At 41.3% G+C, this 23,972-nt stretch overlaps 2 protein-coding genes across 9 annotated transcripts in view; both read left to right on the top strand.

Moving 5' to 3' along the window:
• The window catches only part of SMCO1 (single-pass membrane protein with coiled-coil domains 1), a 28,843-nt gene extending 27,764 nt beyond the window's left edge, over positions 1–1,079 (top strand). For all 5 annotated transcript variants that reach the window (XM_059163027.1, XM_059163029.1, XM_059163031.1 and 2 more), the window contains one exon: positions 101–1,079. In XM_059163027.1, coding sequence (XP_059019010.1) covers positions 101–545 — 445 coding nt within the window. In that variant the 3' untranslated portion in view covers positions 546–1,079. The remainder of the gene's footprint in view (positions 1–100) is intronic.
• Positions 1,080–5,355: 4,276 nt separating this feature from the next.
• RNF168 (ring finger protein 168) overlaps positions 5,356–23,972 on the top strand; it is a 45,256-nt gene continuing 26,639 nt past the window's right edge. The window contains exons 1-2 of one of the 4 annotated variants that reach the window (XM_059163016.1): positions 5,358–5,659; positions 6,006–6,342. In XM_059163016.1, the coding sequence (XP_059018999.1) occupies positions 6,042–6,342 (301 nt within the window). In that variant the 5' untranslated portion in view covers positions 5,358–5,659; positions 6,006–6,041. Of the gene's footprint in view, positions 6,343–23,972 lie in introns of all 4 variants that reach the window. The other 3 variants (XM_059163015.1, XM_059163017.1, XM_059163018.1) reach the window with 3 other exon arrangements.

Below are 23,972 nucleotides of genomic sequence, written 5' to 3'. Positions count from 1 at the left end.
TAAAATGGTTCTTCTCGTGGTTTTGTATCCAAGTAGAATTATTTGTTTGTTTGTGCAGAAAGAGTTCTACTGATTAAGAAGCTCTCCACATTTTTTGTAGATTCACTTCAATGGAACTGAATATTTTATACAGCTATGTCACTGAAGTTCTCATCTGCTTGCACACTCGTGTGCTTGACAAGCTGCCAGACCTGGTGCGAGGTCTTCCCACCTTAACCTCTATCCTGAGACGAAAAGTCAAGAACCAGCGCATTGGAGTTGTGTGGGAGTCTGTCCTGGAGGAGTGTGGGCTGCAAGAAGGAGATATCACAGCACTTTGTACCTTCTTTATTGCCCATGGCCACAGGGCAGAATACTATGGTGCTAAAGTGAGACAGATGTATATCAGGGATATCACTTTCCTAATCACTAACATGGTAAAGAATCAGGCTCTGCAGGATGGTTTGCTGAAGGCTGTTCAGATCATTGAGAAGGGAAAAGCAGTGAGGGCCCCCAAAGAGCAAAAATCATTGCTAAAAGAGTTGCTACCATCAGTCAGAAACTAATTTTGATGACCAAGAGGTTCTACTTCTAGGAATTTATCTTGCAAATGGGGGGAAAAGATGCATGTACAATTTATTACAGGTTTATTTTTATAGCAAAAGTGAGGGAAGCCTTAAATATGATAAATTGATACAATGGATACTTTTTGTGTAGCAATATTAGAGCATGAAGAAGTTCTTTGTGTAACTGTAAAATGATATGGAGTTATCACCAAGATGTATTGTTTTCAAATATTTCCTATATATTGTGAAGTAGGAAAAAAGGGCAAAGGGCAAAAACATACACACACACACACACACACACAAGCTAATATATCCACAAAATTCATAAACTTTTTCTGGAGAGATATATTAGAAAGTAAGAACATTGGTTGTGTCAGGAGAAAAAACAAAGAGGCTAGGGGTCAAAAGTAGGAGGAATTATTTTCACTGTTACTCCATTTTGTAAATTTTTGAATTTTGAGCCATGTGAATGTACTACATACTAAAAGACAAAAAAAAAAAAAAAACAACAATAAAAACACCTAATATATATTGTATGTTGTGCATTGTTTTCTCTGGTACACTACCATAGTTATTTTACACTGGAAATGGAACTCTTACACATTGACTATGTATTAAAATATTCACCGGGGCACTTGGCTGGCTCCGTTGATAAGAGCACATGATTCTTGATCCTCAGGGTTGTAGGTTCGGGCCCCACATTGGATACAGAAATTACTTAAACATAAAATCTAAAGGGGTGCTTGGGTGGCTCAGTGGGTTAAAGCCTCTGCCTTCGGCTCAGGTCATGATCTCAAGGTCATGGGATGGAACCTCGAATCCGGCTCTCTGCTCAGCAGGGAGCCTGCTTCCCACCCCCCCCACCTGCCTCTCTGCCTACTTGTGATCTCTGTCTGCCAAATAAATAAATAAAATCTTTAAATAAATAAATAAAATCTAAAAAATGTTTAAAAATTATTGAACACCAAATGCCATGTACAAGGTGCTGTGAATAGCAGAAACATTTGAAAATGCAGACCCCATCTCCCAGGTAAAGGTTAAATGCTTATGCTTTATTTGAGACATACAGATTCAGATTAACCAAAATGAGGTGACAGAGGATTTGAAGTAATACAATATGATGTGTTACCTTGCTGGCCCCTCTTTGAAAATGAGCCATGAGACACAGCAGCTTGCTTGGTAGATAAATGCACTCAGTCTTGGAGCATCTGGTTGGCTCAGTCAGTAGAGCATTTGACTCTCCATCTCAAGGTTGTAAGTTTGAGCCCCATTTTGGGTGCAGAGATTACTTAAAAGTAACATCTTGGGAAAAAAAAAAAATGCAGTCTTGACCTCTCCAGACACACTGTTTGGAGAAACCATGCCTTGGAAGGAAGATGGAAAGGGCATTTGTCTGTCATGCTCACTTAGTCTACTGTTTTCAGTTGGCTGACGTTTGTTCTGTAGAGAGTGACCTCTCCGTCCCCCCCATACTTCCAGGATGCATCATTTAAGCCCTCCCAGGAGCCAGTGAGAAGCCAGTGCCTGCCTTGCTCAGTCAGTGCTTTACTGGAATTCTGAAGTGAAGGAAGAGATTCTAGAAATGCAATAGGTCAGCATCAGGCAGAGCAAGGGACTGTGGATCCAGAAAGTGAACAAGGCCAAGGAAAGGTAAGGAAGCACATTACATAAGCATAAATATTTGAACATAGAAATCAAAATGCAAGAGTTACATAAAAAAACTACAAAAACCCACTATCACTAAGCAATAAATGACAGGGTGAGTTCAGAGGAGGGTTATCACTGTGTGATAGAGAAATACTTCCGGGAAGAGGCATACTGAATTGATCCTTCAAGTAGTCAAAACAACAAAAGTAAAACATTAGGATGAATTAAGATTTCAAACTATGGCCTGAAAGCACAAGATCTGGATGCCAGTGACTAAATCATAGTTGAATGTTTTAAAAATAATGGGAGAAGGGCAACTGTGTGGCTCAGTTGGGTGTCCATTTCTTAGTTTTAGCTCAGGTCATGATCTTGGGATCGTGGGATCCAGCCTCAAATTGGGCTCCACACTCAGCACAGAGTCAGCATGAGTTTCTCTCCTCTCTTGTGCCCATCCCCACTGCACTCATGCACTCTCTCTCTCTCAAATAAATAAATAAATCTTAAAAAAAAACAAATCTTAAAAAATCTTAAAAGAATAATGGGATATTCCACAGCAAAAAGAAAGTTGGAACTATATTAGGGAGCCTAAAATTTTAGGCTCAAGTGTTGATATCATGGAAATCTAAGGAGTAATCTAAGTAGATGACAACCAAAGGTTTCCGAATTCACATTAAAACAAAACAAAAGCTCCCAAAATGTTCTACCAAGGGCCCACACCTCTTTGCTTTGGCGGCATCTAGAAACCATCTGGCCAACTTCCATGGCCTCAGCAAACCCAAAAGACCTTAAAGACTTATTTATGCAGTGATTTTTTTCTCTTCCTTTATATCTAAGTAACATTTCCTCAAAAAACTCAGGCCTGCTTTTCATTGTTTTTTAAAAAAAAATTCTTATTGTGATAAAATACATACAACATAAAATTTACCCTCTAAACCACTTTTAAGTGGACAGTTCAGTGTAGTATATACATTCATAATATTGTGCAACCATCACTACCGTCCATCTGAAAATAAACTCTGTACCCATTAAACAATAACTCTCCTGGCCCTTGGCAACCATCATTCTATTTTCTGTCTCTCGGCTTTGTTCTGAAGTACTAGGGATTGGTCTATTTAATCCCCATGGTTTTTCTAGCCAAAACCTACTTTTATTTTTTTAAAGATTTTCTTTATTTGACAGAGAGAGAGAGAGAGAGACAGCTAGAACACAAGGGAACACAAGCAGAAGGAGAGGGAGAGGAGAAGCAGGCTTCCCGCAGAGCAGGGAGTCTGATGTGGGGCTCGATCCCAGGACCCTAGATCATGACCTGAGCTGAAGGTAACTGCTTAACAACTGAGCCACCCAGGAGCCCTACTTTTTTTTAAATTAAAAAAAATTTAAGTAATCTTTACACCCAATGTGGGGCTCACGCCATATGAGATCAAGAGTCACATGCTCCACCTACTGAGCCAGCCAGGCATCCCAAAACCTACTTTTATCATAGAATTCAAAACAGTAGGATCAGGTGTCAGGACAAGAACTTAGTATCAAAGTGAAAAAACTTATTTCAGAATGCATAAAATGTTAAAATATTTTTTCACTTCCTTTGTAATTTTGATTGTTCTAGATTGAAATTTAATAATACAGGAGTACATCATAAATGATGCACATGACTGCTAAACCCCAGGACTGAGGCACCCTGTAGTTTGTTTTCTAAGCCCTATGAAACTGCTATGGAAATGAACTGATGGTTTAAAAGGATTATCCACCACAACCAAGTGGGATTTATTCCTGGGCTGCAAGGTTGGTCCAACATCTGCAAATCAATCAGTGTGATACACTATATAAATAAAAGGACATCCTCTCAGTAGATGCAGAAAAAGCATTTGATAAAGTATAACATTCTTTCTTGATTAAAACTCTTCACGGTGGGGGGCACCTGGGTGGCTCAGTGGGTTGGGCCTCTGCCTTCAGCTCAGGTCATGATCCCGGGGTCCTGGGATCGAGCCCCACATCGGGCTTTCTGCTCTGCAGGTAGCCTGCTTCCTCCTCTCTCCCTGCCTGCCTCTCTGCTTACTTGTGATCTCTGTCAGATAAATAAAGAAAAAATCTTAAAAAAAAAAAAACAAACTCTTCACGGTGGGATGCCTGGGTGGCTCAGTCGGTTAAGCATCTGCCTTCAGCTCAGGTCATGATCCCAAGGTTCTGGGATCAAGTGTCCTGCATCGGGTTCTCTGTTCAGTGGGGAGTCTGCTTCTCCCTCTGCCTGCCACTCTCTGTGTTCTCCCTGTCTCTTACAAATATACAAAAACCTTGTGCTCGCTTCGGCAGCACATATACAAATATACAAAAACCTTAAAAAAAAAAAACACCAAAAAAACAACTCTTCACAGTGTAGGCATAGAGAGTACATACCTCAATATCATAAGAGCCATTTATGATAAACCCACAGTTTTTTCTCAATGGGAAAAAACTAAGAGCTTTCCCTCTACAGACAGCAACATGGCAGGGATGTCCACTATCACCACTGCTGTTTAATATAGTACTAGAAGTCCTAGCCTCAGCAGTCAGACAACAAAAAGAAATAAAAGGCATCAGAATCAGCAAAGAAGTCAAACTCTCACTCTTTGCAGATGACATGATACTCTAAGTAGAAAACCCAAAAGACTCCACCCCAAAATTGCTAGAACTCATATAGGAATTCAGTAAAGTATCAAGATATAAAATCAATGCACAGAAATTAGTTGCATTTGATGTGGATGGAACCAGAGGGTATTATGCTAAGCAAAATTAGTCAATCAGAGCAAAACAATTATCTTATGATCTCACTGATAAGTGGAATTTAAGAAGAACTCTAGAAAGCAACCTGAGAGGTTTGGTACAAGATAGCAGAAACAGAAAAGTAGTGTGAGGAGCAGATTTTAAGAAGAGGGAAGAATTTTCAAAATTTCTGTTTGGTCCTTAATTTGTCTTGACGCTTCCCTTTTCCTGCCGGAGACCAACCTCAGGACACTCACTGCTGTCCGCAGTGAAAGGGACTGTAACGTAAAGGGCGGGCCCTCGGCCGGGCGGGAGCGGCGTAGGCCGGGGCGGGCGGCGCGGACAGGACCCGGAAGTCCCGCCCAGCCGAACGTCAGCTGTGTCGGCCCTTGGGCGGTTCTCTGGGTGGGAGGGGCCGTTTGGTTGAGCAGTTGTGACGTCACTGGCCCTTGTCGGGTTGCTACGGCGCCGCTGCCAAGGTTAGGTTTGGGGCTGAGCGAAGAAAGGGGACTGTGGGCTCAGAGCGCCGGAAACGGCTCAAGGTGCACGAAAGGTGGAACGTGGGGGCTCACGTGCTGCTGCCACAGCAACGGTAAAACGGAAGTCGTGCTCCCGCGCAGCCCGGCGCCCGGGCGGAAACAGCGTTCTTCCCGGAGCTGCGGCCCCGAGCTTCGCGCCTGGGCGGCCTCGGGCTTGGCAGCCGGGAGCTACGGGAGCACCCTCCGCGGGTAAGAGGGAGGAGGGGCACTTGGCGCGTACCTCCCGCCGCGCGGGAGAGCTGGAGCGCACCGTCGGCCTTGCCGCAACGGTTGTGTTAATGCCTCGGAGCAGCCTCGGTCTCCCGACGGAAAGGTTCGTTTCATTACCCGACATTTGTCTTAAACATGGATAAACACGCCGCCTTCCGGGGCAGCCCCGTCTCCCTGGATCGTAAAGCGCCCTTTTGCTTCAAGACGTTATGGGATGCTCCCAGTCTCTGAATTCTGATACGCTACTGGGCATAATATTTAAGCACAAAGGTGTTAGTTTCCTTTCTCCGTAGTTGGGCCGGAATTAAGATTCTTTCTCTTTCAGGTATTGATGTTGAATGTGCCTTTTTAGCATATAAAAATGGCTGTACCCCAAAACGCCATCCCCTCCTTGTCGGAATGCCTGTGCCGCATCTGTGTGGAAATCCTAATCGAGCCCGTAACACTGCCTTGTAATCACACGCTCTGTAACCCATGCTTCCAATCGACTGTCGAAAAGGCAAGTCTATGCTGTCCCTTCTGTCGCCGCCGGGTCTCTTCGTGGACCCGATACCACACCCGAAGAAATTCTCTTGTCAACATGGAACTGTGGGAATTAATCCAAAAACACTATCCGAAGGAATGCAAGCTTAGAGTCTCTGGGCAGGAATCGGAGGAAATAGGTGAGTAAAACCCTGCGTCCGTGTTGTCTGAAAAATCAAAATCCTTTAAAAAGTGAATCACCACTAATCCATTTTCGAAAAGAACAAAAAGCCGATTAATATTAGTCTAAATCTTTATTGGAGATTTGGGTTTTATGGGCCCCGAAATGTTGATTGAGGTCGATGGTAACGTTTTGTTAATTGAGAGGATGTCCAGGCTGCATTCAGTTGTTTGTTGGATTGAAGATGACAAACAAACCAGAAGAATGGCCCAGATAGAGCAGTTCAGTCATGTGAAAGTTATATAAATATCCACAGATGAGCAGTAGTCAGTAGAGCAACCCCAGAAGTACAAAAGGTACTGGATTCCTGTATTACTGTTTCTTTTACTTTCAGTTGTTTTCTTTAACTTACTTGACTACAGCAGTATATCTCCATTCATTTAATTCTTCCCTTAAGCATGCAGTGAACCTCAAATAGCTCTCAGGGACCAGTTCCATCTAGTTTAGTTATTCTTTTTTTTTTTTTTAAGATTTTATTTATTCATTTGACAGACAGAGATCACAAGTAGGCAGAGAGGCAGGCAAAGAAAAGAGGGAGGGAGAAGCAGGCTCCCTGCCTAGCAGAGAGTCGGAGGCAGGGCTGGATCCTAGGATCCCGGGATCACAACCTGAGCCAAAGGCAAAGGCTTTAACCCACTGAGCCACCCAGGCGCCCCGGTTCAGTTATTTTTATATAAAGCCGCCCACCCTGTACCCTCAGTAGCTAGCTATTCAGTGTGCCCCATACTAAACACTTGACTCTAGCACACCTGGGTGATCCTTACACTAGGCAGTGTTTTTTGTCTAGACTTTGAATATGGTGCTTTCGGTCTGGTGTATTTGCCTTTTTTGGGGGAATTACTTTTATTTTGCTAAATATGTGTAACAAATTTGCCATTTTAATGATGTTTTCAGCAGTAGTTGTGCTTTATTAAAATCATTATTGGTATCTGCACATAGATTTGATACATTTAAAGTGTACAGTTCACTTGTTTTGGTATTTCACATCCTTAGGTTTTCCAGTATTGTGGTTAAAAATATATAGCATAGAATTTGCCATTTTAATGATTTTTAGTGCACAATTCAGTGGTATTAATTATATTCACAGTGTACAACCATCACCACTATGTTTCCAAAAAAACATTTTTTAAAGGTTTTATTTATTTATTTGACAGACAGAGATCACAAGTAGGCAGAGAGGCAAGCAGGGAGAGAGGGGGAAGCAGGCTCCCCGCCGAGCAGAGAGCCTGATGCGGGGCTTGATCCTAGGACCCTGGGATCATGATCTGAGCCAAAGGCAGAGGCTTTAACCCACTGAGCCACCCAAGCACCCCCACCCAAATTTTTTTAAAGATTTTATTTATTGAGAGAGAGAGAGCAAAGGGATAGGGGTGGGTAGATGGAGAAGCAGATTCCCGGATGATCAGGGATCCTGATGCAGGTGTATCCATCCCAGGACCTTGGGATCCTGACCTGAGCTGAAGGCAGACACTTAACTGATTAAGCCACCCAGGTGCCCCTCCAAATCTTTTCCATCACCCCAGATTCTTTAACCATTTGGCAGTGACTCCCCATTCTTCTCCTTTCCCATCCTTTCCTCCCAAGTTTCTGTCAACTTTGTGTCCATGAATTTGCTTGTACTAGATAGATCATACAAGTGAATTCATACAATATATGATCTATTATGTCAGACTTCTTTCACTTGATGTTTCCAAGATTATACATAGTTGTAGAATGTATCAGTACTTCGTTCCTTTGTAGAGCTGAATAATATTTTCTGGATTGTATATATTTTGTTTATATCTTGATCCATTGTTGGACACTTGCATTGTTTCCATTTTTGGGCTATTGGAGTAGTGCTGATATAAATATTCGTGTATAAGTATTTGAACATTTCCTGTTCTTTGTGTATGTGCCTAGGAGTGGAAGTGTTGGGTCATATGGTAATTCTTTTGTTTTTTTTTGTTTGTTTGTTTGTTTTAATGTAGAAAGGATTTTTTAAAAAGATTTTATTTATTTATTTGTCAGAAACAGAGCACACAGCAGGGAGAGCCGCAGGCAGAGCAGGCAGAGGGAGAACCAGGCTCCCCGCTGAGCAAGGACTCATCCCAGAACTCTGGGATCATGAGGTGAGCTGAAGGCAGATGCTTTTAGTGACTGAGCCACCCAGGCATCCCTCATATGGTAATTCTATGTTTAACTTTTCAAGGAACTGCCAAACTTTTCCATGGTGCTGTGCCATTCTACATTCCTACCTGCAGTATATAATGGTTCCAGTTTCTCCACATCCTCACCAACACTTTTTATCCAATGGTTTTTTGGTGTTTTCTAAATTTTTATTTTTTAAATAGACATCCTAGTAGGTGTGAGGTACCTTAGTATGTGTGTCTTTTTAATTGTCATAGAGTATGCATCACAAAATTTACCATTTCCGCTGTGGGTTTTTTTTTTTTAAGATTTTATTTATTTATTTGACAGAGATCTCAAGTAGGCAGAGAGGCAGGTGGCGGGGGGTGGGGTGGGAGGGTGGGGGCAGGCCCCCCACTAAGCAGAGAGCCCTGGGCTTGATCCCAGGACCCTGAGACCATGGACCTGAGTTGAAAACAGAGGCTTAACCCACTGAGCCACCCAGGCGCCCCTCCACTTTTTTTTTTTTTTTTTTTAAGATTTTATTTATATATTTGACAGAGAGAGATCACAAGTAGGCAGAGAGGCAGGCAGAAAGAGAGAGAGGAGGAAGCAGGCTCCCTGCTGAGCAGAGAGCCCGATGCGGGACTCGATCCCAGGACCCTGAGATCATGACCTGAGCCGAAGGCAGCCGCTTAACCCACTGAGCCACCCAGGCGCCTCTGCACTGTTTTTAATTGTACAGTTCAGTGGCATTAAGTGTAGTCACACAGGTGTACAATCATCACCATTCTTCTCCAGAACGCTTTCATCTTCCCAAACTGAAACTCCATACCCATTAAATATTAACTCCTCAGTTTCCTCTCCCTCCAGACCTTTAATTACCATTCTGTTTCTATGAATTTGACCACTTTAGGTATCTTATATAAGTAGAATCATAGTATTTGTCCATTTGTATCTGGCTTATTTCACTTAGATGTCTTCAGGGTTCATCCATTGTGTAGCATGTGTTAGAATTGCATGTGGCGCTTGTATGGTTCAGTCGGTTAAGCATCCAGCCCCCTTGATCTCAGCTCAGGTGTTGATCTCTGGGTCGTGAGTTTGAACCCCTCGTTGGGCTCCGTGCCCGTTGTGGAGCCTACTTAAAAAAAAAAAAGAATTTCATTCCTTTCTATGGCTGAATAATATTCCATTGAATATATTTACCACATTTTGTTTATTCATCACTGGACACTTGGGTTACTTCTACCTTTTGGCTATTGTGAATAATGGTCCTGGGAACAGTGGTGTACAGGAGTTTTTTTTGAGTTCCTGCTTTCAGCTCCTTTGAGTATGTACCCAGGAGGGAATTGCTGGATTATATGCTAATTCTGCCTTTCAGTTTGTTTGTTTTGTGGGTTGTTTTTTTGTTCATTTGTTTTGAGAGCATGCCATATTTTTCCGTAGCAGCTGCACTCTTATTCCCACCAGCAGTGTGCAAGGACTCCATTTTTCCATATCCTTCTCAGCACTTGTTACTTTCTTACTTTCTGGGGTTTGTTTTGTTTTTGTTGTTGTTGTTTATTTCAGATGGAACCATCCTAATGGGTATGAGATGCTATCTCATTGTGATTTTGATTTACATTTCCCTAATGATTTTGAACATCTTTTCATGTGTTTTTTGGCCCTTTGTTTATCTTCTTTGGAGAAATTCAGGTCTTTTTTCCGCTCATTTTAATTGCTCATTTTTTTTTATTTGCTTATTTGGTTTTTTATTATTGAGTTGTTGTTGGTGTTTTTATATTCTAGATATTAACTCCTTATCAGATGTGATTTGCAGATATTTTCTCCCATACCATAGGTTGCCATTCCACTCTGTTAATTGTGTCCTTTGATGCGCAGAAATTTTTAAGTTTGATGTAGTCCTGTTAGTCTATTTTTGGTTTTGTTGCTTGTGGTTTTGGTGTTATATCCAAAAAATCATTGTTTAATTTCAATGTCATGAAGCTTTTTCCCTGTTTTCTTCTAGGAACTTTATAGTTTTAGGTCTTAATTTAGGTCTAATCCATTTTGAGTAAATTTTTTTTTTTTAAGATTTTATTTATTTATTTGACAGACAGAGATCACAAGCAGGCAGAGAGGCAGGCAGAGAGAGGGGAAGGGAAGCGGGCCCTCCGCTGAGCAGAGAGCCCAATGCAGGCTCCATCCCAGGACCCTGAGATCACAACCTGAGCCGAAGGCAGAGGCTTTCACCCTGAGCCACGCAGGCACCCTTGAGTTAATTTTTTAAATATGGTATGGGATAAGGTCCATCTTCATTTTTTTATGTGTGGATATCCAGTTTTCCCAGTGCCATTTGTTGATAAAATTGCTGTTTTAAAGTTTTTAGGTAGTAAATCTGATGTCTGGACCCCTCAGAAATAGTTTCTGTTGACTTATTTCATTCCTTTGAATTGTCCATCCTTTCTTGTTTCTTTGTATGCCTTGTGATTTTTTTTTTCTTCGAAAATTAGACATTTGAATGGGGTGATGCTGAAGTCAGATTCTTCCCTTTCCTCAGAGTTTACCATTATTTTGATTGTTGAAGGCTGTAATAGTCCATTTGTTTACTAACTTCCCAAACTATTTTTGCAAAGACTATATGCCTTGTATGTGGTCACGTAAGTCTCTGTGCCTTAGCTTGCGTTTAGTTAGCATTTTGACAGATTTCCTTTAATGTCAGGAGCTAAAAACAACAACAACAACAACAAAAAGAAAAAAAAGCACTTTTTGTCTTGGAACATTGGCTTAGTGCAGAGGTGGTCCTTCAACCCTTAGCCAGGCTTGCACTGAGCCTAGGGATCAGCCCAAGGTGAAAGTCTGGGGGTCTTGTGTGTTTTTGGAGCATGTGTCTTGCCCTAGGTATGTTCCACCCCCTATAGAATAGGAACCAGTGGCCTATTCTGAGAATGTGGGCATCCTTTAAAACTGCCACTACACTAAGGAGGAGGTGGGACAAGAGTAAAAATCTTTCCTACTGTTTTGAAGTTGCCTTTTACTTGATTCACCATTTTCTTGGTTGGTAAACCTTTGATTGTTCTCCAGGTTCTGACGATGTTGGCTCTGATAGTTTCTACTTGTTTTTTGATGTCTATATGGAGGGATGAGAGCTTGGAGCTGCCTGCTCTCCATTTTGCTGACAGCACTCCATTGGCCTTCTAAGTGCTTACCACCAAAACTTGTGTGGTTTTTTTTTTTGTTGTTGTTGTTTTTTTTTAATAAAGATTTTATTTATTTATATCCCCACCATGAGGGTGGGGGAGGGGCTGAAGGAGAAGGAGAAGCAGGGCTCCATCCCAGGATCCTGAGATCTCGACCTGAGCCCTAGGCAGATGCTTAACTGACTGAGCCAGGTATGCAAACTGGTGTTAATGCTTGGACTTCTCCACATTCTGTTCTAAATAAACTTATTTTCTTTGCAGGAGATCTTTGGAGCTCTCAGTTCTTATGGTCTGCCTCTTTCCGTGGGCAAAAGCTGAGTCAATGTTCTAGAGCTAGAGGCAAGACGATGGCTGGCTTCTTTATGAACAAGATAGTAGGCTGGCAGAGTAGCCTCCAGTCTAATTGGCTTGCCTGCCCTAGAACCTTTGCCCTATAAATGAGCTGTGTTGAGGGCAATGGGGCCATAGTGTTCTCTACCTGCTGTGCTGGGGGTAACGTTTCTCCTCTACGTTTAAAGTGGATGGAGGAAGGGAGCCCACAGTCTCTCAGGTCCACTTACCTGGAATTCAGCCTCTGCAACAGTGAGTTGGAAGGGATAAGACATGCTGGCAGTTTGTTTCTCCCAGAGGGATCCCATAGCGCTTTACCTGGAGCTGGGGAGACAGGGAGCCCTGGCTTGGCAACCCCGCTTGGAATGGAGCCTCCCTCTTGTTTAGCTGGGTAGTGGGGGGAGGTGGTTATGGCTCAAGTGCCAGAGTTTCTCATTTTTCTTAATAAGATTTAGTAAGTTTTGAGGGAAATATTTCTTCATTTGCTATATGTTCCTAGGATAATTTCCAGGGATTTTTATAGGACCAGTTATCTATTCTCTAGTTGTGGTTGTTTTGTTGAAGAACTCTTCTACAGATCTCCTCACTTTACTGTCCCGGAGGTTGATTCTCCTTGATTTTTCATGTAAATTCTATTGTAGTATAACGTATATACAAAAGCGTACAAATCAAGGGCTCCTGGGTGGCTCAGTCAGTTAAGCATCCAACTCTTGATTTCGGCTCAGGTCACAATCTTAGGGTTGTGAAATGGAGCCTGCTTGGCTCCCTCTCCCTCTGCCCTTCCTTCCCCTGCCCAAGTGCATGTGCACCTGCTTGTGCACGCTTGCTTCCTCCCCCCCCCCCCCCCCGCCAAAGTGTACAAATTGTAAATCTGCAGTTCAGTGAATTTTTGAAGTGAAAATGTCTGTATAACCAGCATTCAGGCCAAGACCCAGAACTTTTCCTTGTGGCCCAGTCTCTAGTCACTTGCCGTCCATGTAACTACTCTCCTGACGTTTGACACCATAGATTGTTTTTACCTGTTCTGAACCTTTTAAAAAAGGGCATCTTGTGTCTTGTGTCTGGCTTCTTTAGATAGCATATCTATAGCATATATTGGGAAATTGATCCATGATATATGTGACATGGGTTTGTTTTCACTGCTGTATAGTACTATGTTGTATGGATATTAAATAGTGAAAACAATGAAAAATGTTACATCCATTGATATTGGGCATTTTGGGCTGTTATGAATAGTGCTGTAACATTTTTATACTTGTATTTTGGTGAACTTATGTCTACATTTCTGTTGGCTATATTCATATACCTAAGAATGGAATTTGGGGTTCACAGAGTGTGGATAAAAAGTTAAATCTTGGGATGCCTGGGTGGCTCAATAGGTTAGCATCAGCCTTTGGCTCAGGTCATAATAACAGGATCCTGGGATCAGGTCCCACATGGGCTCCTTGCTCAGCAGGAAGCCTGCTTCTCCTTCCTGCTGCTCCCCTGTTTGTGCAGATTCGCTCTCTCTGACAAATAAATAAAATCCCTTATTTTTTAAATTTATTTTTAATGATTTTTTAAAAATTTATTTGACACAGAAAGCAAGAGATCACAAGTAGGCAGAGGGGGGTGGGCAGGGGAAGCAGGCTCCCTGCTGAGCAGAGAGCCCTTTGATGCAGGGCTTGATCCCAGGACCCTGAGATCATGACATGAGCCAAAGGCAGAGGCTTAACCCGATGAGCTCTCCAGGTGCCACTAAAAAAAAAAAAAGTTAAATCCTTTCCTGTGCTAGATGAGGATCCATCCTTTGATTAAATCTCTAGTTTTATTTCCCCCAAAACCTGAGGCTAAGAATGTTAATGATGTTACTAGGCAACATTGTTTAATGGGAAAAATGATCCCCAACTGAAAAATTGCCCCTCTATTGGACGGAATTATAAATACTGATTGGGATATTGTGCTTTGTGCTTTTCTGAGAATAGTGACCGTTGTAACTGAGCATGTTCCTTGTGAGGAACCTGTGCCTTTATTGTTGCTATAAGAAATGCTGGTTGTTGTAGAGGAAGAATTATCTGGCCTCCTTGTTCTCATGCTATTAGATTAATGCCAGATGTGATCCTATGGTCATTTTCTGAGTTTAAATGTTGAGTATAGTCTAAGACCACCCCATGGTGGGTGTTACATGTAGAATAGGCCTTAGAAGATCTTGCCAGTTTTCCAGAGTGGTTTTACCAATTTATAGTCGTACCAGTATGTATGAGAGTTGTAGTTGAACCACATTCTACCAACACTTGGTTTTTGTTTCTTTCTTTCTTTCTTCTTTTTTTTTTAAAATTTTATTTATTTATTTGGTAGAGACGCAGCGAGAGAGGGATCACAAGCAGGGGTATTGGGAGAGGGAGAAGCAGGCTTCCCGCCAAGCAGGGAGCCGGATGCGGGGCTCGATCCCAGTGAAGGCAGAAGCCTAATGACTGAGCCACCCAGGCGTCCTTTTTTTTTAAAAGAAATTTTGGTAGTGTACTTATTTTTTTTTCAGCATTTTGTTATGAAAAAAAATTTTTTTTGAAAAATTTTAAACATATAGAAAAGTTGAAAGAATTCTATAGTAAACTGTTATATATCCATAATGAGATTTGACAGTATTTTATTTTACTTATTTTATTTTTTTAAAAAGATTTTACTTATTTGTCAGAGAGAGAGAGTGAGAGAAAGAGCACAAATGAGAAGCAGCAGGCAAAGCAGGCCAAGGGAGAAGCAGGCTCCCCACTGAGCAAGGAGCCCAATGCAGGACTTATCCCAGGACCCTGGGTTCTTGACCTGAACCAAAGGCAGACGCTTAGCTCACCGAGCCACCGCATCCTGGCAGTATTTTAGTTTAGTTAAGATTTTATTTATTTATTTGAGAGAGAGAGAGACAGAGCAAACAGGGAGCTGCAGAGGTAGATAGAGGAAGAAGCAGGTTCCCCAATGAGCAGGGAGCCCAATGTGGGGTTCAGTCCCAGGGTCCTGGAATCGTAACCTGATCCAGGCACCATGGACAATATTTTATATTTGCTGTGTCACGGATCTTTTTTCTTTTTTTTTTTTTTCATTTCAGTTTCCCTTAAATATTTAAGTACACATATTATGAGGGATCAATGAGGGATCAATGTTAGCTTATAACTCTTTTTTTTTTTTAAGATTTTATTTATTTATTTGAAATAGAGAGAAAGAGAGATCACAAGTAGGCAGAGAGGCAACGTAAATTTACATACAGTGTAATGCACAAATCTTAATTGTACCTTCACTGAGTGTTCACATATATATAACCTCTTGTAACATGAACCCTTATAAAAGTACAAAGTATTACCATCACCTTTGAAGGTACCCTCATGTCCTTTCTAGTTAATCTCCACCCCCTCCCCTCCATAAGTCAACCAGTGGTTTTATTTTTTTCCCCACCATAGGTAAGTTTTGCCTTTTCCAGAACTTCATATACATGGAATTCTATAAGTTTACTAGGGTTCATATAATGAAGTACCACAAACTAGGTGGCTCAACAGAAATTTATTTTCCTACAATTCTGGGGGCTAGAAACCCAAAATCAGGGTGTCAGCAGGGATGTATTCTCTTAAAGGCTCTAGAGGAGAATCTGTTCCATGCCTGCCTTTCTTTTCTTTTCTTTCTTTCCTGTTTTTTCATGTCTTCTCTTAGCTCGTGGGTGTTGCTGATAGTTCATGGTACTCCTTGGCTTACAGCTGCATAACTCTAATCTCTGCCTCCATAGTCACATGGCGTTCTACCTGTACCTTACATGACTGTCTCCACTCTCTGTCTCTCTCCTTTTTTATAAGGATACCAGCGATATTGCATTAAGGGCCCATCCTACTCCACTATGAATTCAGTTATGTCCACAACAGCCATTTCCCAGGAAGGTCCCATTCTTAGTACCAATATTAGGACTTCAGTGTATCTTTTTGGGGGATACAGTTCAGCCTATAATAGTAATCATGTTGTGTATATACTTTAGCGTAAGATTTTTTTACTTACTAATTTTTACTTACTAATGTTTGAGATTCATCTTGAGGGTATTAGTAGTTTATTTCTTGTTAAAGTATCATCCTACTGATTAACTATAGTATACTTTATTGGCACTTCTCTGGTTCTTGGTGTCTCAGCTGTTTCCAGATTTGGGCTATTGGGAATAAAGTTGTTGTTAAGATTCTTTTTTTTTTTTTTTTTAAAGATTTTATTTATTTATTTGACAGAGAGAGATCACAAGTAGGCAGAGAGGCAGGCAGAGAGAGAGAGAGGAGGAAGCAGGCTCCCTGCTGAGCCGAGAGCCCGACGCGGGACTCGATCCCAGGACCCTGAGATCATGACCTGAGCTGAAGGCAGAGGCTTAACCCACTGAGCCACCCAGGCGCCCTGTTGTTAAGATTCTTGAAGTAGTTTTGTTTCGTTTTGCTTTTTTGTAGTCATGTGTTTTTGTGTTTTCTTGGGCAAATACCTGGGAGTGGAATTGCTTAGAGTAGGTATATGTTTGGTTATATAAGAAATTATGTACTATCTGCTGTGAAATGTGTAAGCCTGGTGATTCACAGACCTGCACCCCTGGGGCAAATAATACATTATATATTAATAAACAGGCAGTGGGTTTGGGAAAAAAGAAGAAAAAACTATGTACTGTTATTTTCCAAAATGGTTGTATTATTTTCTAATCCCAGCAACAATATTTTCAAATTCTCGTTTCTGCACATCTGTCTTAATTTGGACTGCTCTAACAAAGTATATAGACTGGGTGGCTTTAACAAAGAAGTTTATTTTTCCATAGTTCTGGAGGCTGCGAAGTCCAAGATCTAGAGGCTGTCTGACTTAGTTCATTGTGAATGCCCTCTTCCTGGTTATGTCTTCACCTGGTGGAATGTTAGCTCGCTCTCTGGCCTCTTGTATAGGCACTAAAACCAGCCAGTGAGCCAGAAGCTACACTTCTGACCTAATTATTCCCTAAGCTTTACCTCCAAAAACTATAGGGTTGGGTTAGGGTTTCAACACAGAATTGGGTGGGGTTTGGGAGGATACCTTCAGTTCATTCACAACGTGCTCACTAACATTTGATGTTACCAGCTATTTAGTTTTAACCATTCTGATAGATTTGTAGTCTTATCTCATTGTAGTTTTAATTTGCATTTCCTGTTGACTGATGATGTTGTCTGTTTTTATTGTTTATTGACCATTTATATATTTTCCATTATGAAGTATCGTTGGAATCTTTTGCTTCTAGAGTTATCTTTGTATTACTATTTATAAAGATTTTTATTTATTTATTGTGCTTGTTTTCTTAATAGTGTCTTGATGAGCTGAATGTTTTTTTCCAAGATTTTATTACTTATTTATTTTAAGTAATCTCTACACCCAACTTGAGGTTCAAACTCATAGCCTTCAAGACCAAGAGTCTTATGCTCCACTGACTGAGCCAATCAGGTAATCTGTTGAGCTGAACTTTTTAATTTTCATGAAGTCTAATTAATAAACTTTTCCTTTTATGGTTATTGCTTTCTATATCCTAAAAAACTTTATCCTTTATAGTAATATTAAAATATTTCTGGGGCATCTGTGTGGCTCAGTTAGTTAAGCATACAGCTCTTGTTTTTGGCTCAGGTCATGATCTCATGGGTCATGGGATTAGGCCTCGAGAGTCAGGCTCTGCACTCAACATGGAGTCTGTTCGGGATTCTCTCCCTCAAACAAATAAATCTTTGAAAAAAGTGTTTCTGTGGAGGCACCTGGGTGGTTCAGTCGGTAAGCTTCTACCTTCATCTCAGGTCGTGATCCCAGGGTCCTGGAATTGAGCCCCACATTGGGGTCCCTGCTTAGAGAGAAGCCTGCTTCTCTCCCTCTTCTACTCCTGCTGCTTGTGTTCCCTCTCTCGCTGTGTCTCTGTCCAATTTAAAAATCTTAAGAAAAAAGTACTTATATTTTTTTCCCCTAAAAGCTTTATAGTTTTAGCTTTTATGTTTAGGTTTATGGTCCATTTCAAATTTTGTGAATACCTTGTGAGATAGGGGTTGTGGTTAATTTTTTCCTATACAGATACCACCTACTCCTGTACCTTTGTCAAAATGGCTTTTCTTACCCAGTGTGAGTCTATTCTGTTCCATTGATTTGTTGGCTTTAATGTTAAAATCACACTGTTGATTACTGTGGCTTTATGGAAAGTCAAACTCACATCATAATAGCTCTCCAACTTTATTATTATTTTTCATGTTGGCTTTGGGTATTCTAGGTCCTTTCTATTTTCATGTAGATTTTTCATCATCCTTTCATTTTCTAGCAAGAGCATAGTAGGGGTTGACTTGGGTTGTGTTGAATCTTTAGATCAGTTTGGGGAGAATTGACATCGTAACAACATAGAGCTTTTGTACCCATGAAGATAGTCTCTCTCTCCATTCATTTCGGTCTTCAGTTTCTCTCAGTAATATTTTACGGTTTTTCGGTGAGGACCAGAAATATGTTGAATTGTGTTTTCTTAAAAGCATATGTTGAAATACTAGCCTCTAATACTTTGTTTTTTGGACCTTATTTGGAAATAGGATCTTTACAGAGTTAGTCAAGTTTAGATCATTAGTGTTGTGGGCCTTAATCTATTATGACTGGTGTCCTCATTAAAAGGGGAAAATTGAACAGAGACAGACATACACAGGAGGAGGAGGATATGAAAACCCACAGTGAGAACACTATGTGAAGACAGAGGGTTGGAGTGTTGCATCTCCAATGAATACCAAAGATTGGTGGCAAACTGCTAGAAACTAGGAAGAATCAAGGAAACTTACAGGCTTCAGAGGAAGATTAGATGAGCAGATTTAATTGGGAGAAGAAAACTCTTATTTCCATGATGATGCAAGCGGAGTCAAATTGAGTGATGAAAGTGATTTTATAAACTTTCAGCTAGGCTTGAATTGTTCAAGCCTTGAACAACTTGAATTGTTCAAGTTAGGCTTATTGTGACTTTTGGTTTTGGCCCAGTTTTGAACATTCAGTTCTTTGATTAACTTGGATTTTTCTTTCAGAATAAAGTAAAGAGTATGAGGATAAAATTCCTTTAATGAATCTTGGCTGCTCAGGAGAACACTCATTGTAAGACTGCAATATTTAGTACAGTGGGAAAATTTAATTCTCTGTTGATTTATGTATTTGCAAGTAACTTCTCCCACTTGTTTAATTTTGTGATATTTGTCATATAGAAGTATTAAAAAACAAAATTTAACCAGTAAATTTGAAGATCTGTTTGACTTTATTGAATTCTTTTTTTTTTTTTTTTTTTTAAAGATTTTATTTATTTGACAGAGAGAGATCACAAGTAGGTAGAAAGGCAGGCAGAGAGAGAGAGGAGGAGGAAACAGGCTCCCTGCCGAGCAGAGAGCCCGATGTGGGACTCGATCCCAGGACCCTGAGATCATGACCCGAGCCGAAGGCAGCGGCTTAACCCACTGAGCCACCCAGGCGCCCCTGACTTTATTGAATTCTTATCCAGCAAGCAGTAGAGGGCTCCTCTGAGCTATAGGAAAAGAACGGCAGAGAGGAGTCATTTAAAAAAAAAAAAAATGATGGGTTGCCTGGGTGACTCAGTTGGTTGAGAATCTGGCTTATGATTTTGAATCTGGTCACAATCTTAGGGTCGTGGGGTCGAGCCCCACATCAATCTTGGCACTCAGCATTGAGTCGGCTTGAGATTCCCCCTGCACCCTCCCCCACACGCCTACTCCCTCTCTTAAATAAAAACAAATAAAACAAATATTTAAATTTAAAACAAAATTAAAAACATAAACATTTAAAAACATATTTAACAAATAATAATAATATTTATTAACAAGGAATGCAATGTTTGGGCAAGGTCCCCCTTCTAAGGGGGAAGGGGTCTCTCAGGGGTTGGCCTACATGAAATTCCAGTTTGAGGTTACATTTGGGGAGGTTGACGTTGAAGTTAGGTTAGGTATTAAATCTTGATTTGCTTATGTGGGGCCTTTGGTGCCTGCGTTATACCTCTGTGGTTTCCTTTTTTCTTTTTTAATGTTTATTCCAAAGCCATTTTAAATATTTAAGTGAAAATCCAGCGTTGCCACCCAAAACATTAGCAATGGGTTATGGGTGATCCGAGGTGGCTTTTGTTCTACAAAATGCCTACAAAAAGCATGCTGCTCTCTAAGGGGAAGGAAACAAGCATCCTCCTGTGGTTTTCTTCTTAACAGAAGTTTTGATTGTTGTTGTTTTTATGGTGGTAAAATGCATATAACAGAAAATTTACCATTTTAAGCTTTTTAAAAAGATTTTATTTAAGAGAGAGAGGGAGAGAGATCTCAAGCTGACTCCACTGAGCGTGGAGCCCTAGGCAGGGTTCAGTCTCATGACACTGAGATCATGACTTGAGCTGAAATCAAGAGTCAGGCCAAATTTGGGCTCCGTCTTTTTTTGGAAATGAAGTTTTGTTGGAACAGAGGCACTTGTCTATATCAATGTCTGGTTTGTGCCCACAGTTGCAGGAATTGGGTCACTGCAACAAAGACTGCGTGGCCTGCAAAGCATAAAATATTTATTATCTTGGCCTTTATGGGAAAAATTTGCCACCCTCAAGCTGTCATATCTGGTATTACACGACCTCTCTACACATACCCTATCCTCCTTTATCAGAAGTGCTGTAATTGGGTGCCCCGGTGGCTCAGTCGTTAAGCGTCTGCCATTGGCTGGGGTCATGATCCAAAGGGTCCTGGGATCAAGTCCCGCATTGGACTCCTTGTTCGGCAGGGAGCCTGCTTCTCCCTCTCCTGCCCCTGCTGTGTTGCCTCTCTCTCTATCGCTCTGTCAAATAAATAACTAAAATCTTAAAAAAAAAAAAAAAAAAGTCCTATAATTGAGGTGCTGCCGTCCCTCCTGTCTTCTTGGGCATCGTTTCTAGCTCCTACTATTTTTTTCAGGAGCTTTATACTCTCTCCTGTATTTCCCACTATATTGCCTCAAATGAATCCTCAACAACTAAAATAAGAATTTGGCATACTTCATTGCTACCTGTTAAGGAGTTACATTACTGTTTTTAATTCTGTGAATTTGCAAACTGCTGGTCTATAAGCCGTGTAAAGCCTACAGTCAGGCTTTCTGTGACCCATTCAGTGCTGACATCTAAAATTGGGAGATTTCACTTTAAAATACAGATTTCTGGAAGTTTTGAAAAATCAGAAAATATGGCAAGGAGGGATCTAAGTTTCCTGGTGGCAGGAGTCAGCTGGAGTTGAGTAATAGCTTCCCCTGTGAACAAGCAGTTGGGTTCTCTTTTTCTAGATTTAACTCGAGATGATTTTTTTCCCTCTCTTGTGACTTAGTGTTTCTTTAATCCTCTAGATTAGTTTGAAATGTCTGGTGATTCTTGGTTTTACTTTCACATTTAAAAATGAGGCCCTTCAGGTCGCCTGGGTTGCTTAGTGGGTTAAAGCCTCTGTCTTCGTCTCAGGTCATGATCCCAGGGTCCTGTAATCTAGCCCCACATCCGGCTCCCTGCTCAGCAGTGAGCCTGCTTCCCCCGCCTTCTCTGCCTGCCTCTCTGCCTACTTATGATGTCTGTCTCAAATAAAAAAAATCTTTTAAAAATAAATAAATAAATAAATAAAAATAAAAATGAGGCCTTTCAAAAAAAATTTTTAAATGAGGGCCTAGAATAACCTTACTTGTACATAAGGTGACTTATGTACAAGTATAAGTGTACTTTGTACACTTGGTACTGGCAGACATTGCTGGAGGTTATGCTCCATTGGTGACTGGCAGACATTGTTGGAGGTTATGCTTGGCCATTATGCTTTCCCACTGTTAAGTGCCAGATTTTAGAGGGTTTTGTTCTGAATTACCACAACTGTACTGGTTCTGTCTAGGCAATTCAGTTTCTTTAAAAAATAACCATTGAAGGGCTCCTGGGAGGCTCAGTGGGTTAAGCATCTGACTCTTGGTTTAGGCTCAGGTCGTGATCTCAAGATTGTAGGATTCAGCCTCTGGTCAGGCTCCACACTCAACAGGAAAACTGCTCTCCCTTTTCCCGTCCCCTACTCATGCAAGTGCTCCTGCCCTCTCTCAAATACGTAAATACATCTTTTAAAATAAGCTTTGAATGTGCTTATGTGCACTTACACACACATCTAAGAAGAAACGCCTACCCACCAAGTATTCTGATTTAACAGATCGTGAACTTCTTTTATCAAGATTCTGTTTATTTATTTGAGAGAGAGAGAGAATGAGAAAACAGCATGGGGGGGAGGGTCAGAGGGAGGAGCAGACTCCCCACCGAGCAGGGAGCCTGATGAGGGTGGATTCTGGATCCAGGATCATGGTCGGAGCCAAAGGCAACTGCCCAACCATCTGAGCCACCCAGGCACCCCAGATCATAAACTTTCTCCTTTCCCCACCCCCTCCACCCCCAGATCATGAACTTTTAATTCCCTGTCCCGACTTAACTCACTGTGGTCTCTATTGTGCCTTGTGTTTTTGAGCCTGGGCTGCTTTTCCAGTATATGGTGCAGATCTCCTCCCGCCTCACCTTCCTTTCTGAGCGTTGCATTTTTCTTCATTCAGATATATGTCATCTCTTTTATATCTGCTTCCCATTTTCTAGAAATTCGTTAAAGTTTCTTGTTTACTGATTGACCCCCAATCTCTTTGCTGTTTTAAGATTACTTTTAAAAACTTTTTTTCGTACTGTTATTTTAATATATTCTAGAACAAGAGTTAAGTATATGTATTCATGTGCTATTTTGAACCAGAAAACCTCTGGACTTTCTTTCCTTTTCTCTCTCTCTTTTTTTTTTTTTTTTTTTCTTTTAAGTTTTATTTATCTAAGTAATCTCTACACCCAACATGGGGTTCAAACTCACCACCTCAGGGCATCTGGGTGACTTGGTTGGTTCAACTTTGCTTTCGGCTCAGGTTGTACTCCCGGGGTCCTGGGATTGAGTCCCACATCAGGCCCCCTGCCTGTATCTCCTTCTGCATCTATCTCTCTTTGTCTCTCATGAATAGATAAATAAAATCTTAAAAAAAAAAAAAGAAAAAACTCACAACTACAACATCAAGAGTTACACGCTCCACTAATTGAGCCAGCTATGCAACCCTGGACTTTCTTTTATTTTATTTTATTATTTATTTATTTATTTATTTAAAAGATTTTTTATTTATGTATTTGACAGATAGAGATCACAAGCAGGCAGAGAGGCAGGCAGAGAGAGGCAAGCAGAGAGGAGGAAGCAGGCTCCCAGCTGAGCAGAGAGCCCGATGTGGGGCTCGATCCCAGGACCCTGTGATCATGACCTGAGCCAAAGGCAGAGGTTTTAGCCCACTGAGCCACCTAGGCACCCCCTGGACCTTCTTTTAAAATGGAATTCCAGGGGCGCCTGGGTGGCTTAGTGGGTTAAAGCCTCTGCCTTCAACTCAGGTCATGATCCCAGAGTTCTGGGATCCAGCCATGTATCAGGCTCTCTGCTCTGCAGGGAGCCTGCTTCCTCCTCTCTCTCTCCGCCTACTTGTGATCTCTTTCTGTCAAATAAATAAATAAAATCTTTAAAAAGAAAAATAAAATAAAATGGAATTCCAGGGGCGCCTGGGTGGGTCAGTTGGTTAAGTGTCTGCCTTCAGCTCAGGTCATGATCCCACGTCCTGGGATTGAACCCCTTATCTGGCACCCTGCTCAGGAGAGAGTCATCTTCTCCCTTTCCCTTTGCCCCTCCCCCCACTCATGTGCGTGCTCTCTCTCTCTCTCTCTCTCTCTCTCTCTTAAATAAATAAATCTTTTAAAAATAAGGGGTACCTGGGTGGCTCAGTCAGTTAAGCGTCTGCTTTCGGCTTAGGTGTGCTGGGAATGAGACCTACATTGGGCTCCTGCTCAGTGGGAAGCCTGCTTCTTCCTCTCCCTATGCCTGCTACTCCCTCTCCTTGTGTGCATTCTCTCTGTATGTGTGTCAAAGAAACAAATTAAAAAAAT

Source organism: Mustela lutreola, chromosome 2, assembly GCF_030435805.1.
Source record: "Mustela lutreola isolate mMusLut2 chromosome 2, mMusLut2.pri, whole genome shotgun sequence".
NCBI classification, from domain to species: domain Eukaryota; kingdom Metazoa; phylum Chordata; class Mammalia; order Carnivora; family Mustelidae; genus Mustela; species Mustela lutreola.
This window is presented reverse-complemented; position numbering and strand designations above follow the sequence as displayed.